Below are 19,049 nucleotides of genomic sequence, written 5' to 3'. Positions count from 1 at the left end.
GTCCCCCACTTAGGTGGGAACAATCTTGCACACACACACAATGGGCAAGGATGGCCTAGGAAGGAGAGCTGCGGACAGGGATCTGCGGGTCAGAGTGGATCACAAGCTAAATATGAGTCACCAGGGTAACGCTGTTGCAAAAAAAGGCAACATCCTTCTGGGATGTGTTGTAAGCAGGACACCAGAAGTAATTCTTCCTCTTTACTCCGCTCTGATACGGGATCAGGTGGAGTATCGGGTCCGGTTCTGGGCACCACGTTTCAGGAAGGATGTGGACAAATTGGAGAAAGTCCAGAGAAGAGCAGCAGAAATGATTCAAGGTCTAGAAACCATGAGCTGGGAGGGAAGATTGAAAACACAGGGTTTGTTTAGTCTGGAGAAGTGAAGACGGAGAGGGGACGTGAGAACAGGTTTCCAGTAGGTAAAAGGTTGTTCCAAGGAGGCGGGAGAAGAATTGTTCTCGTTAACCTCTCAGGATAGGACAAGAAGCCATGGGCTTACATTGCCGCAAGGGCGGTTTAGGTTGGACATTCGGACAAACTTCCTGTCGGGGGGGGTGAAGCCCTTTAATCAATTGCCCAGGGAGGTTGTGGAGTCTCCATCATTGGAGATTTTTAAGAGCAGGTTGGACAAACCCCTGTCAGGGACGGTCTAGAGCAGCGTTTCTCAAACTGGGGTCTGCGGACCCCACTCATCAACTCCTCCCCCTCCGTCCCTCACTTAGGAGCCACTGCCAGAGGGATGTGCACCCAAACCCCCTCCCGCATCCCAAACCCCTTCCCAGAGCCTGCACCCCTTCCTGCACCCAAACTTCCTGCCCCAGCCTGGTGAAAGTGACTGAGGGAGGGGGAGAGCGAGTGATGGAGGGAGGGGGGACGGAGACCAGAACTTTCCACTGTGGCTAAACGACAGAGGAAAAGAGAAGTTAGAGGCAAACCGGAGTCCTTTGGAAAGTGGAAGTGAAATCTCACGGAGGAGTATAGAAAGGAACCTGGACTCTGGTGAGTCAAGTGTAAACGGAAAACTAGGCAGGACCACAAGAGAATTTGAAGAGCAACTAGCTGAAGATATGCAAACTAACAGCAACGTTTGTTAAGTCCATCAGAAGAATCAGAAGCAGGAAGCCTGCCAAACGACCAGTGGGGCCACTGGACGGTCGAGGTGCTAAGGGAGCACTCAAGGATGATAAGGCCATTGTGGAGAAACTAAATGAATTCTTTGCATCGCTCTTCACGGCTCAGGATGTGAGGGAGATTCCCAAACCTGAGTCATTCTTAGATGACAGATCTGAGGAACCGTCCCCGATTGAGGTGTCACGAGGGGAGGTTTTTGAAGAAATTGATAAACTAAACAGTAAGAAGTCCCCGGGCCCAGCTGGTATCACCCAAGAGGGAAACCGCAGCACTGTGGTATGTAACCTGTTGTTTAAATCCGCTTCTGTCCCAGATGACTGGAGGACAGCTAGGGTGACACCAGGCTTTAAAATGGCCCCAGAAGTGATCCTCAAGGGCGGCCAGACTGGGTCAGGCCAAAGGGCCATCCAGCCCGGTGTCCTGTCTGCCAAGAGGGGCCAGATCTGCCTGCAGGATTCAAGCTGCGGGTGGACCAGGGATTTGTACAGAGGCAGTATATTTTCTCTCTTATTATCTCTCCCTTTCCTAATGGTTCCCGAAGTTGGCTTCGCTTTGCGACGGCCGCTGCACAGTGCGGGGATGTTTTCAGAGAACGACCCCCAGTGACTCCCCGAGGAGACCCGTGGCAGAGACGGGTGCAGAAGGCCGCCGGGCGTGGTTCCAGGAGGTGGCGGGGCCAGAGGGCGACCCCGGCAAGAGAGTGCCAGTTTCATGGAGGGCTGGCAGGCGGAAGGGGGTTCCTCCCAGGGAGCGTACTGAGCCGGGAGAGAGCTCGGGGCCTGTGAGTCCGTGGCAACGTGGTAGCAGAGGACGGCGGGCGGATGCACCCTGTAGACGGGTGGCTGCCAGTGGTAAAACAAGGAGATTGAAGGGACCAGCGAGGAAGTGGGCTCTAATCAGTTCCCTAAAAGGGGCCTTGCAGCTGGTGCCGGGAGAGAGGGCTGAGCATTGGGGGGCTCACTCGGGGGAGCGGATTGCCCGGCTGGCAGAGAATGACCAGGCCGAGGAGCAAGAGCCAGATCAACAGCAGGGCTCCCGGGATGCCCGGAGAGCCTGGGCGTAGCAGGGGGTCCACCAGACCCGGTTCCCCAGCAAGGGGGGACTTCCCAAGCTGGGTTCTCCCCGGTGGATGTGAAGAGATGGGAACGGGAGTCGGAGGAGAGGCAGGCCAAGAGGATTGGCTGTAGGGAAAGTGGGGAAAGGCCCCAAATGCCCATTCCACAGGGACTCTGGATTCCCAAGTGGGCCCAGCGCAGTGGGGTACAGCCCCGGGCGTTACCCAAGGAGGTCACCAGCCCGCTGGGAGAATCTCTCTGCACGGGGGGAAAGGGCGCGGGGCCACCTCTGCAGGGGATGGGTGTAACCGGGGGGTGGGCAGGAGTCACCCAGAGACCCCAAAGACACAGGGAATCTGCGTCCAGGAGACCCCTCGAAAGGTTCCTGTGGCAAAGGGAGGACGGCCGGGAGCCGGGCTCAGCGGAGGGCACGTACGCTGGGGACGCGAACCGTCTCTCTTTCAAACTGGATCCGGACCCTGTGGCAGTAACCGCCAAAGAGCGAAACCGAGAGATCCCGGATCTCGCTCCTCCAGACGGGGGGCCAGGAGAGGGCTCAGCCCCCAGGGGGTAGCCTGGTGCGGGGAGCTGGGAGGGAGGTCCGGGGGCCCTGGGACTGGGTGCTGAGGAGATGCAGGCATGGCCGAGGTGGGCCTGGGAGAGGCCGTGCCCAGTGCAAACCTCACCCTGAGGGGGGTGGTCAGACCCGCTCCCCCCCGGATTAAGGTGCATCTAAATAGGGGCCTGAGGGGGGCCCCGAAGAGGTTGGGGGGCCCAATCAGCTGCCAGCGGAGGTGCTGATGGGAGACGGGTCGGAGAACTGGCCAGACGGTGCCCGCTTGGCCTGACCACTTCCAACCGGGGGAGAGAGTTCCCAGGGGCGGGGCTTAACCGGCCTGAGACCCAGACTTTGTCACGAGGTGGGGAAACTGAGGCACGGCCAACGAGGGCCGGGCCCCGACCCCAGCCGCTGAATTCCAGACCCAGCCACAGAAGGATCCCTCCTGGAAGAAGCCAGGGGCAAGACCCTGGGGAAGGATCGCAGGGAAGGAGCCCGGTGAGAGAAGCGACCGGGCACCCTGCAGGAAAACAGCCTTGCGGGATCAAAGGGCGGCTGGGGCACCGGAAGAGGGGTCTCGGCTCGGGGCAAAGGGCCCCCCAGGATGGGCCCTGTGAAATCAGCAACCGGCAGAAGGAGGTGAGTGGTGCTGGGCCGCGAGGTCAGCACCATGTCGACGTGGTGGAGCTGGGGAGATGTTGGGGCGGCCGTGGGTGTGGGCAGGAGAAGGGGAAAGTGAGTCCGCTGAGACAGGAGCTGGCTCTCTGCCCCGCTAAGCCCTGCTCGCCGGCAGGCATCAGAGGGGCTGCGTCGCACCCGCAGCCGGGCGCCAGCCGGCCTGGGCCCTGCCCGTAGGGGAAGGGGGGTTTCCCCTGTTCACAGTCCCCGGGGAACGGCCCAGGGCCCGGAGAGAGCTGAGAGTCATGCTGGTGGGGCTGGCCGAGGTGTCGGACCTGGGCCCCAAGCTGGGGAGCGGCTGCCTGAAGCCAGAGCCGGCCAAGGTGCAGGGGATCAGAGACTGGCCCGTTCCCCAAACCAGGAAGCGGGCCCAGGCCTCAAAGGGGACTGGAGGTTCGTGCCCCACTTTAGCTCCCATGGCAGGGGAGCCGGACAAGGGGGTCTGGACCGAGCTGTGCAAGGGGGACGCTGGAGGAGGCTCTAACCATGGGGCCGGTCCTGGTAAACCCAGACTTGGACACACCCTTTATGGCATTCAGCGGACAGCTCAGATGCAGGGCAGGGCTTTACCGGATGAAAGGGGCCAATGCTGAGCCCGAGGGGGGCGTCTGATCCCCCAGGATGATGACGTGGGGGTGTCCAGGTGAAGGGGAGCGCGGACGTTACAGCTGATGCGTTGTCCCGGAGAGGGGGGCCTGATCTTCCCCAGGTCACTGGCTGGACTGACCCTGCGAAGCGGGGAGAGATGTGATGAGGTGGTGGGGGGGGGGGGTTCTTAGCGTCTTGCCTGGGTGCGGGCTGTGCCTCAGTTTCCCGGTGTGTAGCGAGGTGGTGGGAGGTTTGTTGTTACAGCGGAGGTGTGACCTTGACCGGCAGTTGGGACCCTGGACAACGAGCAGGAGGTGGGGGACCCTGGTGACTGAGTGGCCCCCCCAGTGCGGGGGTCAGCCGGTTCGGGCCAGTGGGAGGACAAAGGGCTGAGAAGAGAGGACTCCGGTGACCTGACCTGCTGGGTCCAGCCAGAGGGGACCAAAGGCCAGAGGAGAGAGGGCCCCAGCGCCCTGTTTACCTGGGACGGGAGACAGGACAGGGGAGGAGCTGTTGGGGGGGGATGATACTGGGTGACCGGCTGGGGAGGGAGCAGCCGGAGGCCCCCCGGGACACGGGAGAGACCGACGTATACGGTGCTGAGGGATGCCACGGCAGAGCCAGGTGGGCAGGGAAAGCTCAGAGGTGCGGTCCCAGGCGGCGGCAGGGCCTTACCCCAGTGTGAGAGAGTGACCTTCACGGAGGGCTGTCACGCCGAAGGGGGGTCTCTCCCAGGGGCTTCATGGAGCCGAGGGGCATGAGCCCTGTCAGTCCAGGACTCCTCTTCTCATCACACAAGAACTAGGGGGTCACCCAATGAAATGAATAGGCAGCAGGTTTAAAACAAACACAAGGAAGTATTTCTTCACACAACACACAGTCAACCTGTGGAACTCCTCGCCGGAGGACATTGTGAAGGCCAAGACTGCAACAGGGTTCCAATAAGAACTAGATAAATTCATGGAGGACGGGGCCACCAATGGCTATTAGCCAGGATGGGCAGGGAGGGTGTCCCTAGCCTCTGTTTGCCAGGAGCTGGTTCTGGGCGACAGGGGATGGATCACTTGATAATTTTCTGGTCTGTTCATTCCCTGTGGGGCACCTGGCCCTGGCCACTGTCGGCAGACAGGACACTGGGCGAGAGGGACCCTTGATCTGACCTAGTTCTTATGTTCTGGCTCCCAGCCCCCCACCCCCTGTTCTAACCACTAGACCTCACTCCCCGCCCAGAGCTGGGGAGAGAACCCAGGAGTCCTGGCTCCCACCCACACCCCCCCCTCACTCTAACCCACTCCAGCAGAATGTTGTGGAGTTGCGAACTTCCTCCCAACAGTGCCCTATGAGTGTGTGTGGGGGGGTGACTCAGAGAGAGGGGAAGGGCTCAGGAGGTGGGGGGGCTGCAGGGGGGACATGAAGGGTTAAGCGTGGAGCCCGGGTGGGACTGGGGGGAAGTGACTCCAGCCAAGGGCTGGGAGCTGAGGCCAGACCACATCCGCCCCTGCAGCCGGGAGATAAAGAATCGACACGCCAGCCCCATAGTGACACCAGGGCCCCCCCCCCCCCGGCCCACAGCGCCCCCTGCTGAACCCCCTGCCCTGCCCCATGGCACGCCCTGCCCCACAGCACCCCCTGCTGAACCCCCTGCCCTGCCCCATGGCACGCCCTGCCCCACAGCACCCCCTGCTGAACCCCCTGCCTTGCCCCATGGCACGCCCTGCCCCGCAGCGCCACCCTTGAGCCCCCGCCCTGCTCCCTGCCCCACGGCGGCCCCGCTGCGCCCCCTGCAGGCAGCATCTGCACTGACAGCTCGGCCTGTCCCCTGGGCTACCCCAGTGAGCCATGGCCCCGTGCCGGTGAGGGGCGGTGATGCGGCGGGGGAAGGAAATGAGTCTACAAGACATGACCCACCCCGGACACGGGGCCGAGAGAAGTGATGGCGCCGGACCCCAAACTGCGACCGCTGCTCCTGGCTCTGCTCACGCTAAACCTCCTGCGAGGTGCTCAGGGCTGGGGGGGCAGGGGGCTGCGGGTCGGGAGTGAGGGGCACCGGCAGAGCTGGGGGGGCCCAGGGCTGGGCTGGCATGGGGCTGCGGGTTGGGAGTGGGGGGCACCGGCAGAGCTGGGTGGGGGCAGGGCTGGGGGGGCAGGGGCTGTGGGTCGGGAGTGAGGGGCACCGGCAGAGCTGGGGGGGCCCAGGGCTGGGCTGGCATGGGGCTGCGGGTCGGGAGTAGGGGGCACCGGCAGGGCTGGGGGGGTAGGGGGCTGCGGGTCGGGAGTAGGGGGCACCGGCAGGGCTGGGGGGGTAGGGGGATGCGGGTCGGGAGTAGGGGGCACCGGCAGAGCTGGGGGGGCAGGGGGCTGCGGGTCGGGAGTGGGGGGCACCGGCAGAGCTGGGGGGCCCAGGGCTGGGCTGGCATGGGGCTGCGGGTCGGGAGTAGGGGGCACCGACAGAGCTGGGGGGGGGCAGGCCCCTGAGCGATTGCTCTCACCCCTGGTCCCTGTTTCCTGTTTTTGTTCCCGCTTCTCACTGTGACCCTCGAGGGCTTTTTTCCTGGTGTTTTTTGGGTTTTCTGTGTAAATCCCGCCCCCAGGGACTCCACGTGCTCCCATTTCCCTTCCCCCCCCACACCGGGGGTGCTGGGCCCCCCTTCTTATTTCTCTTCTGCCCGGGGCGTCAGGCGGGTGGGCCGCAGCCTGGCGGTGTGGTGGGGGGGTTGTGAGCTCTGGGGTAGGAAGCCAGCGGACCCCCCCCCCAGCTCCATCCATCTGTGCCTCCCCCCACATCTCTCCCCTCTGCCTGTCCACCCCCCGTCAGCTGCCTGCCTGTCTGGTCTCCCCCCCCCCTCCACCCCCTGCAGTGCCCTAGCGCTGCGAGCTTCCCCCAGCAGTGCCCTGCCATTCTGCCCCCCCAGGGCTGGCCCCCTCCCAGGCCTTCAGCATCGAGACCCAGAACCCCACCGTCTTCGAGGGCGACGCTGATGCACAGTTCGGCTACCGGGTCGTCCAGATGCGTTCGAACGGCAGCTCCTGGTGAGAGCCCCCGGCTCTGGGAGGGGAGTGGGGTCTAGTGGTTAGACCGGGGGGGGGGGCTGGGAGCCAGGACTCCTGGGTTCTCTCCCCAGCTCTGGGAGGGGAGTGGGGTCTAGTGGTTAGAGCGGGGGGGGGGGCTGGGAGCCAGGACTCCTGGGTTCTCTCCCCGGCTCTTGGAGGGGAGTGGGGGCTAGTGGGTTAGGGGAGGGGTGGGGGGGCTGGGAGCCAGGACTCCTGGGTTCTCTCCCCGGCTCTTGGAGGGGAGTGGGATCAAAGTACCCCCCTATCCTGTCTGTACCCATCTCTCCCCAGGCTGGTGGTGAGCGCCCCCCTGGCAGGGAATGGGACGGGGGCCCTGTATCGCTGCTCCTATCATGGGGGGGCCTGTGAGCCCATCCCCCTCCCCGGTAAGTGACGGGCGCATGGTGGGGTCACTGCCCCCCAGTATATCTCATGAGTGGTGGGGGAGGGACAGGGGGTTATGTGGGATATTGGGGGTGCCTGGGGGGGAATCTCTCTCTCACGCTCTCTCTGTCCCCCCCAGACATCCCCCCGGTCTCCCTGGGGCTGGCGCTCGCCTCCGACGAGATCTCCAGGTCCCAGATCGTTGTGAGTCACCCCGGGACCCCGATATAGGGCAGGGCGGTCCTGGGGGTGGGGGCAGGGTTAAGGAGGGGAGGGGCTGTGGGGTGGAAGAGAAGAGGCAGGCAACTGGGGGTGGTGGATCCACCATGAGGGGCAAAGAGAGATGTGGGTGGGGCTGTGGAGGGAGGGGCCAAGGGAGGTGGGGAGGGGTGCAGGTGGGTTCAGGAGATGGGGTGTTGTAGGGGTGTGGGGGGAAGGGTGCAGGAGTGGGGTCCCCCCCCGGTGACCCCCCTTTCCCTCCCCCAGGCCTGCGGCCCCCGGCTCCAGCAGCGCTGCGAGGAGAACGTGTATCTGCAGGGGCTCTGCTACGTGTGGGGGGGCTGGGAGCGCCCCCCCCGGGCCCTGCACCCGGCCGGCCAAGGTGGGGGGCGGGGCTGGGGGGGGGCAGCTGGTGGGGGTGGGGGGCTGAGCTGGGTGAGTTGGAGGGGCGGATCTATTGCCGGGGCTGAGCTGGGGTGGGGGGTGGCTCCAGCCATTGCGGTCGGGGGGCTGAGTTGGGGAACTGGGGAGGGTGGGGGGGGCTGATCTGTTGTGGGGGGGGGTTGATGCTGGCCGGCGGGGCGGGTCTGTGGGAGGGTGATGCTGGTCTGGGGGGGGCTGATCTCTCTTCCCTCCCCACCCCCCCCAGAGTGCATTTCGGGGGTGGACGTGGCTATTTTATATGACGACTCGCAGAGCATCCAGCCCGATGACTTCAGGCTCATGAAACAATTCATCCGGGAGCTGCTGCGGGCCCTGGCGGGGCCCCGCATCCAGGTGGGGGCCCACGTCCGGCCGGCCGGCCCGGCACCCCCCGCTGGAGGGGCCGAGCCCTGCCGTGTGTCCGTCCGTCTGTGGACATGTTAGGGGCCGGGCAGCCGGGGACAATCGGCTCTTTTAAATAATCTCCCCCCTTGCTGCCCCCCCTGCCCCCCCCCCCAGATCGCCGTGGTCCAGTTCTCCTCCGAGATCCACCATGTTTTCACCTTTGCCGACTACGCCGCCAAGGGCCCGATGGCCGTGGAGCAGGACCTGGAGGCCTTCTCCCATCTGAAGGGCAACACCCGCACCCCCTCGGCCATCCTCTTCGTGGTGTGAGTACCCCACCAGGGGCGGGAGGGGCGCAGCTGGGCTTCCCCCCCCCCCCGACGCTGACCCTGCCCGCTCTCCCCGCAGAGGCCAGACCTTCGCCCCCGAGAACGGCGCCCGGCCCCACGCCAAGAAGCTGCTGGTCGTCCTGACCGACGGGGAGTCCACCGACGACGGCGCCCTCTTCCCCAAGGCCATCCGGGCGGCCGACAGCAAGGGGCTGGTCCGCTACGCCATCGGGGTAGGGCGGGGACAGGGGAGCCGGCCAGGGGGCTGGAGAGTCCCCGCCGTGCGCGGGGCTTCGAAAAACTCCCGGGGTTCCTCCAGCCTTCTGGGTTCTGGGGGCTCCTGGAAGGTTCGGGGTGCCCAGCGCTCCTGGGGAGACCTTAAAGGTTTCGGGGTTTTAAGCGGTTCTGGAGGGTCCTTAACGGTTTGGGGAACCGAGAGGTTCTTTAAAGGTTCTCGGGTCTGAGAGGTTCTGGGAGGATTTTAGGAGGTTCCCAAGCGGGTCTGGAGGTTCCTGGGAGGTTCTCGGAGGCTCCCGAGAGGTGCTGGATGGTTTTTAGGAGGTTCCTGAGAGGTTCAGTGAGGTTCTGATTGGTTCCCAAGAGGTTCTGCGAGGTTTATGGAGGTTCTGATCAGTTACTGAGAGGTTCTGGAGGTTCATGAGAGGTTTCAGAGGTTCCTGGGAGGTTCTGGATGGTTTTTAGGAGGTTCCTGAGAGGTTCTGGGGGGCTCCTGAGAGGTTCTGGATGGTTTTCAGGAGGTTCCTAGGAGGTTCTGGATGGTTTTTGGGAAGTTCTAGAGGTTCTGTGCGGTTCTGATTGGTTCCCGAGAGGTTCTGGAGTTTCCTGAGAGGTTCTAGAGGTTCTGTGAGGTTCTGATTGGTTCCCGAGAGGTTCTGGAGGTCTCTGATTGGTTCTGGGAGGTTCTTGAGAGGTTCTGGAGTTTCCTGAGAGGTTCCATGAGGTTCTGGGAGGCTCCTGAGAGGTTCTAGAGGTTCTAATTGGTTCCCGAGAGGTTCTGGAGATCTCTGATTGGTTCTGGGAGGTTCTTGAGAGGTTCTGGAGGATGCTAATGAGCTATGGGAATTCGCTGAAGGGTTTGGGTCCTCTGATGTTCTGGAGGGCACTTAATGTGCCTGTTGTCTGTGGATATTTTGAAAGTTCTGGATTCCCAAAGGTTCTGGAGGCTCTTTGACGGTTTTGGGTTCCAGAAGGATCTGGCATGTGCTAAGTGGCGCTGCAGGTTCCCTAAAGGTTCTGGAGGGTGCTAAGATGTCCTGGAGAATGAGTCAGTGTTTTTAGGTTGCGAGCGGTTCCTCAAAAGTTTTTGGGTTCCTGCAGGATCTAGGGGTTCCTTAAAGGTTCTGGACCAGAAATGAGGAGCTCGGGAGATTCCCAAAGAGACCCGGGAGGGATGTATGGGATTCTGGATTGGGGTTTGGATAGGCCGAGGCAGGGCTTGGGGTGGGGGTGGGGGGCTGGAAGGGTTCTGGAGGGTTCTGATGGATGGGGAGGTTCAGGGAGGCGGTGTAGATGGATCTGGAAGGGTTTGTTGGTATCTGAGGGGTTCTGGGGATTTGTGGGAGGTTCTGGGTGTTGGTGATGGGTCTGTGGGGTTCTGTGGGTCCTAGGAGGTTCCAGTTGGTTCTGGAGTATGGTGGGGAGCTCTGGAGAATGCTAGGGGCTGTCTGCATGTCTGTGAGGCATCCCCGGGGGTTCTAGTTGGTTCTAGAGCATGGTGGGGGGTTCTGGAGGACCATGGGGGGTTCCGTGTTCGTGTGAAGGGCCTGTGGGTTTCCAGGGGGTCTGGAGCCCATTCCTGGAGGTCTCTCTCCTCCCTGCCCCCCGGTTCCAGGTAGGCGAGGCGTTCTCCAAGGCCGAGGCACGCCAGGAGCTGCACACCATCGCCTCGCGGGCTGAGAACGTCTTCCAGGTCGGGAGCTTCTCCGCCCTCAGCACCATCCAGGAGCAGCTTCGCGAGAAGATCTTCGCTATCGAAGGTGCGGGGCCCACAGATCCTCCTCCAGCCCGGACGCCTGGGTCCCTTTCCCTGTCCCAGTGTCTGGGAGTGCTGGGGTGGGGAGCACCACTACCCGGACGCCTGGGTCCCATTCCACGTCCCGCTGTCTGGGAGTCCTGGGTTGGGAAGCACCCCTACCCGGATGCCTGGGTCCTGTTCCCCACCCTGGCCTCTGGGAGTGCTGGGGTGGAGAGCACCCCTACCCGGACGCTTGGGTCCCATTCCCCGCCCGGGTCTCACCGCCTTTTTTCCTCCCCCCAGGGACGGCCCAGGTTTCCAACGCCAGCTCGTTCCATCTGGAGCTGTCGCAAGGTGGATTCAGCGCCCTGCTCACCCCGGTGGGTAGAAACCCTCCCCCCCTCCCGTGCACCCTGGGGGGGGGCCAGCCCGGTCCATGGGCTCGAGCTCCAGCTGGGGGGGCAGGGGCAGAGAGCCCCCCAGGGCTGTAGTCGGACCAGGTGTAATACACGGTCCCACCACAAAGTGGAGCCAGCCACCCTGCTATGAACACGCCAATTATTGCTGGGCTCGTTACCATTAATCACAGGTTTCAGAGTAACAGCCCCTCTAAGGTGCCACAAGTCCTCCTTTTCTTTCTACCATTAATCATTCCTCTGCCAACCTTCCTATTTCTAACCATATTAATTGGCTATAATGATTCCTAAGTCAGAATGTACTTTAATAAAGCACCATCCATGTGATAATTGTCCTAACTGATGGCAACATTTCATACCGTCATTGACCGTCCTCGCTCACTGGGAAGGGGAACGCAGGGATGGGGAGATTCGTGTCCCAACGCCAGGGTGAGGGTTCCCACGGGTAGGCTGGGGTTTCTCCTGCCTAGCAAGAGTTTCCTGGTTTGCTCGTGGATACAGTCCTCGCTAGCCTGCGGTGCGCCGACCTCTCGTTCACAGGAACAGCCTCTCAGGGGTGTTAATACCTTGATAGTAAGGAGGAGAAACATTAATATAAAGTGGTATATTACTGCCAAGAGACTTCCTAATATCCAGGGGAATTATTATGAATAAGAACTTTGAATATTAATAAGGATAACAGTAACATTATCCTATCTATCTATCTATCTATTTATCTATCTATCCCCATACACCCCTCTCATCTATCTATCTATCTATCTATCTATCTATCTATCTATCTATCTATCTATCTATCTATCTATCTATCTATCCCCATACACCCTATCTATCTATTTATCCCCATACACCCCTCTCATCTATCTATCTATCTATCTATCTATCTATCTATCTATCTATCTATCTATCTATCTATCTATCTATCTATCTATCTATCTATCCCCATCCACCCCATCTATCTATCGATCTATCTATCTATCTATCTATCCCCATACACCCCTCTCATCTATCTATCTATCTATCTATCTATCTATCTATCCCCATACACCCTATCTATCTATTTATCCCCATACACCCCTCTCATCTATCTATCTATCTATCTATCTATCTATCTATCTATCTATCTATCTATCTATCTATCTATCTATCTATCCCCATCCACCCCATCTATCTATCGATCTATCTATCTATCTATCTATCCCCATACACCCCTCTCATCTATCTATCTATCTATCTATCTATCTATCTATCTATCTATCTATCTATCTATCTATCCCCATACACCCTATCTATCTATTTATCCCCATACACCCCTCTCATCTATCTATCTATCTATCTATCTATCTATCTATCTATCTATCTATCTATCTATCTATCCCCATCCACCCCATCTATCTATCGATCTATCTATCTATCTATCTATCCCCATACACCCCTCTCATCTATCTATCTATCTATCTATCTATCTATCTATCTATCTATCTATCTATCTATCTATCTATCTATCTATCCCCATACACCCTATCTATCTATTTATCTATCTATCCCCATACACCCCTCTCATCTATCTATCTATCTATCTATCTATCTATCTATCTATCTATCTATCTATCTATCTATCTATCTATCCCCATCCACCCCATCTATCTATCGATCTATCTATCTATCTATCTATCCCCATACACCCCTCTCATCTATCTATCTATCTATCTATCTATCCCCATACACCCTATCTATCTATTTATCTATCTATCCCCATACACCCCTCTCATCTATCTATCTATCTATCTATCTATCTATCTATCCCCATACACCCCCTCATCTATCTATCTAGCCCCATACACCCCCTCATCTATCTATCTCCTCACTGCTTTTAATAATATTCTCATATTAATATATACCCATTTATCTAGCTGGCTTTCCCATTGATATGAAGTTTGCTAAATACTTTGTCTCACTGAGGCAGGTTTTCATTCATGTTCATGTTTCCTCATTGACATGATCCTTTTTGCATTAATATTCATATTTATGGTTATTGGTTATTAATATTCATGTCCATGAGACAACGACGCTCCGTGAGACGACAGTCACATGTCTGAAAAGCTATGTCAGGGGGAGCACGGATTTAGCAAACTGCCGGGGTCAGCGGCCGTATATTGCTCTCGATGATGTTATCGTTCTCATTAATATTAACAGCTGTTTAATGAGATTTGCTTATTGTTACTGACGAGTGTCTCATGCGATTACTATAGCCCCGTCTCTAAAATCGGTTTCCTCGTTACATTGACGCTAATATCTTCTCATTTGTTATTCATTGGTTTTCATGACTGTGCATCATTTTCTAATTCATGGTCGACTTTTCTCATTGATCATGTTAGTTATGGGTCAATGTTAAATATGCACCTTCTGGTTTCTTCCCACTTCCCTCTTCGGGGTGGGTGACTTCTGTAGCTTTCTTCCAAAGCTCACAGCTGTACGCCCTGTCGTGCCAATCGGTCTCTCGGGGGTCCCGCAATGTCCAGTCCACGTGCCGAGTCTTTGGCCTTACGCTCGGTCCTCTTCCATCCGTGATCATTGCGAGGGCCCATGTGTCTCTCCAGTGTCCGCTGGCCAGGTCTGTACCGACCTCACCCCCTCGGCTCGTCTTGCATTGGGGGGGGCCCCCCGTTCGCCACCTCATTTTGCTCCCTGTCACGGAGCGTCCAATCGTTTGACCATCTGGAGAACGTCCTCACCGTGGCGGAGAGCAGATGCCTGAGTGTCTTTCCCTGTTGCGAGCAATAGCTCAGGGAGACTTTTCCTGGTGGAGAGGCGCTCTCCATTCCTGTTCGCTCATGGCCATTAATATACTTTTCTTCCTCCTCCTCCTCCTCCTCCATCTCCATCACTGGCAGCTTGCACCCCGGTCGCCCATTCTGCACCATCCCCTGCTCATCTCTTTGTGGACGACCCGCCCTTGAGATCCACCCAAGGGAACCACCGCGTCCAACCATGAGCTTTTCCCACCCCATGTTCTTCTGCCGTCGACTTCCCCTCCAGCGCCCAGAAATCTGCATCTCCTGGCCAACCCCCCGACAGCAAATCGGTTTTGCCCTGCGAATCGAACCTCCCTTTTCCTCGAGGATCTCCGACAAACGCCTGCTGAGTGCCCGTCATCTCCAATGTGATAGCTTCTGATTCTGAACTGCCATGTCTCCTCGGGTGCCCGGCTTTGCTCATGGCTCGACGTCCTGCTCCCGTTACCCCACGTTTCTCCCCGTTCCCCACGCCCCTCGGGGGGGGGGGGTTCAGAGGTCGTTCGCATCCTGGGTCTTTGCACATGAGTTTGCAGCGATGGCCCAGGCATCAGAGGGCCGGGTGGGGGTTAGCGTGGTGAGGATTAGGTAATATAGAATAGTCACAGAGTCATAGAAGATTAGGGTTGGAAGAGACCTCAGGAGGTATCTAGTCCAACCCCCTGCTCAAAGCAGGACCAATCCCCAACTAAATCATCCCAGCCAGGGCTTTGTCAAGCCCGACCTTAAAAACTTCTAAGGAAGGAGAGTCCACCACCTCCCTAGGGAACCCATTCCAGGGCTTCACCGCCCTCCTAGTGAAAAAGTGTTTCCTAATATCCAACCTAGACCTCCCCCACGGCAACTTGAGACCATTACTCCTTGTTTTGTCATCTGCCAGCACTGAAAACAGCCGAGCCCCATCATCTCTGGAACCCCCTTTCAGGTAGTTGAAAGCAGCTATCAAATCCCCCCTCACTCTTCTCTTCTGCAGGCTAAACAATCCCAGTTCCCTCAGCCTCTCCTCATAAGTCATGTGTTCCAGTCCCCTAATCATTTTTGTTGCCTTCCGCTGGACTCTTTCCAATTTTTCCAAATCCTTCTTGTAGTGTGGGGCCCAAAACTGGACACAGTACTCCAGATGAGGCCTCACTAATGTTGAATAGAGGGGGACGATCACGTCCCTCGATCTGCTCGCTATGCCCCTACTTATACATCCCAAAATGCCATTGGCCTTCTTGGCAACAAGGGCACACTGCTGACTCATATCCAGCTTCTCGTCCACTGTCACCCCTAGGTCCTTTTCTGCAGAACTGCTGCCTAGCCATTTGGTCCCTAGTCTGTAGCTGTGCATTGGGTTCTTCCGTCCTAAGTGCAGGACTCTGCACTTGTGTGACGAAGCGGGACTGTTCTTAATGTTTCCTCTGAATAGTGTGGGGGTGCCTCAGTTTCCCCTAGGCAGTTCTTAAGTCTCTAGGTGGTGGGATAAGGGTGTATGGTCGTTGCAGAGCCCTAGAGGGCAGGTGTGTGCAGGGGTCTGGACACAGACAATGGCCGACACCCTGTTTCCTGGCCACTGATGGCCTGGGCCCTTCCCCCCTGCAAGGTGAGAGCTAAAGGGTTGGAGAACAAAGGAATCCGGTGACCTCCTGGCCCGGGAAAGGAACAAAGCCCAGAGGAGGAGGGGCTGGAGGGAGTTTCAGTTTGGGGCTGGCGGGGGACATGGAGTGAAGGGCAGACGGGGTTGTCTGGCTCACTGCCCCCCAAAATGGACCCAGCTGAGGGGTCCTGTTCTCTGCACCTGCAAGCTCTGTGTTAGACCATGTTCCTGTCGTCTAATAAACCTTCTGTTTTCCTGGCTGGCTGAGAGTCCCGTCTGACTGCGGAGTTGGGGGTCAGGACCCTCTGGCTTCCCCAGGACCCCGCCTGGGGGGACTGGCTGTGGGAAGCGCCCGGAGGGGCAGAGGAGGCTGGAGGCTCCGGGGTCAGACCCAGGAAGGTGGAGCCGGGGGAGCTGTGTGTCCTGCAGACAGGCTGCTCCCCGAGAGGAGACTTCCCCCGAGTCCTGCCCGGCTCCATAGGGAGCAGGTCCTGAGCATCGCCCGGGGACCCCGGGACAACTGGTCCTTGTTGAACCTCATCCGATTTCTTTTGGCCCAATCCTCCAATTTGTCTCGGTCCCTCTGGGTCCTGTCCCCACCCTCCCGCGTATCTACCTCTCCCTCCAGCTTGGGGCCACCTGTGAACTTGCTGAGGGTGCAATCCAGTCATGAATCATTATTGTGGCTCATTAATCGTCTGACTATTTCCCCTTATTAATATTCATTTGGCTCAGTAATATCCTGTTTCCCATCATTAATCATTCTTTTAGCTTATTAATATGCGGAAGGCTTCACCTCATTCATAGTCATGTGGGCTCATGAATGTTTGTGGGTCGTTCGTTAGCGCTGGGCTGATGGGGGGGAACTGGTGGGTTACGGGCTGTTGGAGGGCAGGGCCCCGCGTGGCAGAGGGGGTGGGGGACAGGCTAGGACGCCTGGGTCCCTCACAGCCCTCTCTCTGTCTCTCTTCTTCCGCCCCCTAGGAGGCTGTTGTGGTGGGGGCGGTGGGGGCCTACGACTGGGCGGGGGGGCTGGAGGAGTGGTCGGGAGCCCCCCTCCTCGCCAACTTCATCAATGAGTCCTCACTGGGGCAGGAGGCCAAGGACTCGTACCTGGGTGAGTGACCCCCCCCATCCCTCTACACCCCTCCCTCACTTACCCCCTTCCCCCAGCCCCCCCATGCTAACTCTCCCCCCCCCCGCAGGCTATGCCGTGGCCCTGGCCCGCCAGGGGGGCCGTGTCCTCTACGTGGCTGGAGCCCCCCGGTTTGGGCACGTCGGGCGTGTGGGAGTCTTCCAGCGCAGCGGGGGGCGGGTCGGAGACAGTGTCCTGGGGGAGCAGGTGAGAATCGTGCCCCCCCGTCCGTCTGTCTCTCCTCCACCCCGACACCCATCCATCTGCCCCCCGCTCCCCTGTCCGTCCCTCACCTCACACCCCTGTCCGTCTGTCCATCCATAACCCTTCCCCCACCCGTCTGTCCAGGCCCCCAGTGCCTCCCGCCCCATTCCTCCCTCCGGCTGTGCCCCCAGCCCCTCATCCGTCCGTCTGTCCAGCCCCTCCACACCCTGCATCCGTCCGTCCGTCTGTCTCTCTCCCCCGCCCCAGGTGGGCTCCTCCTTCGGGGCCGAGCTCTGCACCCTGGACCTGGACGGGGACGGCGAGACAGACCTGGTTCTGATCGGGGCCCCCGGCCACCAGAACCGCAGCTGGGGCGGCCTGGTCCAGGTCTGCGCCCTGCGGGACGGGGTGAGCGCGGGGGGGAGATGGGGGGCTGGGGGGTGGGGCAGGGGGGACCAGGCTGGGGGAAGGTGGGGGTGGCGCTTGGGGGGGAGGGGAGGGATTGGGAGGGGGATGGGTAGAGAGGGTGGGGGTGGAAGATGGGGGGCTGGGGGTGGGGCAGGGGGGACCAGGCTGGGGGGAGATGGGGTTGGGGCTTGGGGGGGAGGGGAAGGAAAGGGAGGGGGATGGGCGGAGGGCAGGGCAGGGCTGGGGGTGGGGCGGGGGGACCGGGCTGGGGGGAGACAGGGCTGGGCTCTGATCTGGTCTCTTTCTGCCCTAGGGCTCCCTGAGATGCACCCAGAGGCTGTGGGGGTCCCCGGGGGACGGGCTGAGCCGGTTCGGGGCGGCGCTGGGGCCCCTGGGGGACGTGAACGGGGACGGCGTGAGAGACGTGGCCATCGGGGCCCCCATGGAGGATGAGGGCCAGGGGGCCCTTTACATCTTCCTGGGGGAGCCGGGGAGACTGGCCCTGAGAGACCCCCACAGCCAGGTGAGAAACCTGGGGGCTGCGGGTCGGGAGTGAGGGGCCCTGGCAGGGCTGGGGGGCAGGGCTGGGCTGGCAGGGGGCTGCGGGTCGGGAGTGAGGGGCCCGGCAGGGTTGGGGGGCAGGGCTGGGCTAGCGGGGGGCTGCGGGTCGGGAGTGAGGGGCCCTGGCAGGGCTGGGGGGCAGGGCTGGACTAGCGGGGGGCTGCGGGTCGGGAGTGAGGGGCCCGGCAGGGTTGGGGGGCAGGGCTGGGCTGGCAGGGGGCTGCGGGTCGGGAGTGAGGGGCACCGGCAGGGCTGGGGGGTAGAGCTGGGCTGGCAGGGGGCTGCGGGTCGGGAGTGAGGGGCATTGGCGGGGCTGGGGGGCAGGGCTGGGCTGGCAGGGGGCTGTGGGTCGGGAGTGAGGGGCCTGGCAGGGTTGGGGGGCAGGGCTGGGCTAGCGGGGGGCTGTGGGTCGGGAGTGAGGGGCCTGGCAGGGCTGGGGGGCAGGGCTGGGCTAGCGGGGGGCTGCGGGTCGGGAGTGAGGGGCACCGTCCCATCTCTCTCTCCCCCCTCCCCCGCAGCGCGTCTCCGCCCGGTCTCTTTCTCCCGCCCTCCGGTTTTTCGGGCAGTCCGTCCAGGGCCGGCTGGATCTCAGCGGGGACGGACTCACGGACGTGGCTGTTGGGGCCCTGGGCCGGGCCGTGCTGCTCAGGTAGGGGAGAGGCCAGCGGAGGGCACTGCTGCGGGGAAGCTCGCAGTGCTGGGGAAGGGGGGCGGGAATTGGGGCTGCTGCTGCAGGGGCGGGGGGGCGCGTCCGTCTGTCCCGCTCTCACTGTCGGCGCGTCTGTCTCCCGGCAGGTCCCGTCCGGTGATCGGCGTCTCCTGCTCCCTGGCGCTGAATCCGGCCCGGATCCCCCTGGACGATGCCGGCTGCACAGGGGGGTTGGGTGCGGGGGCCAGGGGGGTCGCCCTGACCCTGTGCTTCAACCTCAGCCAGATCAGCCTGGGGGGGCCAGGTGAGACCCCTCCTCCCTCCGGCGCGTCCCCTCGCCCGGTCCCCCTCCACTCCTTCATTCGTCCCTTCCTCCGTTCCCTCGCTCTCCCGCAGCCCCGCTTCGCGCCCGCGTCTCCTTCACGCTCCAGGTGGATGCTGGGAAATCCAACCCGCGCCTGGCGCTGCACGACGGGACCTCGCAGCTCTTGGAGACCCTGCGGGTCGGCACCAGGCCAGCCTGCAGCACCAAAGCCCTGCACGTCCTGGTAGGACCCCGCTCCCAG

The 19,049-nt window shown here is 60.5% G+C and overlaps 1 protein-coding gene across 4 annotated transcripts in view; it reads left to right on the top strand.

Moving 5' to 3' along the window:
* The first annotated feature begins 5,442 nt into the window (after nt 1–5,442).
* Nucleotides 5,443–19,049, top strand: part of LOC140912289 (integrin alpha-X) — a 33,244-nt gene continuing 19,637 nt past the window's right edge. For all 4 annotated transcript variants that reach the window (XM_073346479.2, XM_073346480.2, XM_073346481.2 and 1 more), the window contains exons 1-17: nt 5,443–6,010; nt 6,926–7,043; nt 7,356–7,450; nt 7,588–7,652; nt 7,935–8,049; nt 8,317–8,444; nt 8,610–8,761; nt 8,844–8,997; nt 10,617–10,761; nt 11,043–11,119; nt 16,511–16,643; nt 16,732–16,868; nt 17,133–17,273; nt 17,587–17,796; nt 18,353–18,483; nt 18,630–18,787; nt 18,880–19,031. In XM_073346479.2, the coding sequence (XP_073202580.2) occupies nt 5,947–6,010; nt 6,926–7,043; nt 7,356–7,450; nt 7,588–7,652; nt 7,935–8,049; nt 8,317–8,444; nt 8,610–8,761; nt 8,844–8,997; nt 10,617–10,761; nt 11,043–11,119; nt 16,511–16,643; nt 16,732–16,868; nt 17,133–17,273; nt 17,587–17,796; nt 18,353–18,483; nt 18,630–18,787; nt 18,880–19,031 (2,175 nt within the window). In that variant the 5' untranslated portion in view covers nt 5,443–5,946. The remainder of the gene's footprint in view (nt 6,011–6,925; nt 7,044–7,355; nt 7,451–7,587; nt 7,653–7,934; nt 8,050–8,316; nt 8,445–8,609; nt 8,762–8,843; nt 8,998–10,616; nt 10,762–11,042; nt 11,120–16,510; nt 16,644–16,731; nt 16,869–17,132; nt 17,274–17,586; nt 17,797–18,352; nt 18,484–18,629; nt 18,788–18,879; nt 19,032–19,049) is intronic.

This window comes from Lepidochelys kempii, chromosome 6 (genome assembly GCF_965140285.1).
Source record: "Lepidochelys kempii isolate rLepKem1 chromosome 6, rLepKem1.hap1, whole genome shotgun sequence".
NCBI classification, from domain to species: domain Eukaryota; kingdom Metazoa; phylum Chordata; order Testudines; family Cheloniidae; genus Lepidochelys; species Lepidochelys kempii.
The sequence above is the reverse complement of the archived record's forward strand: the minus strand, read 5'-3'. Positions and strand labels throughout refer to the sequence as shown.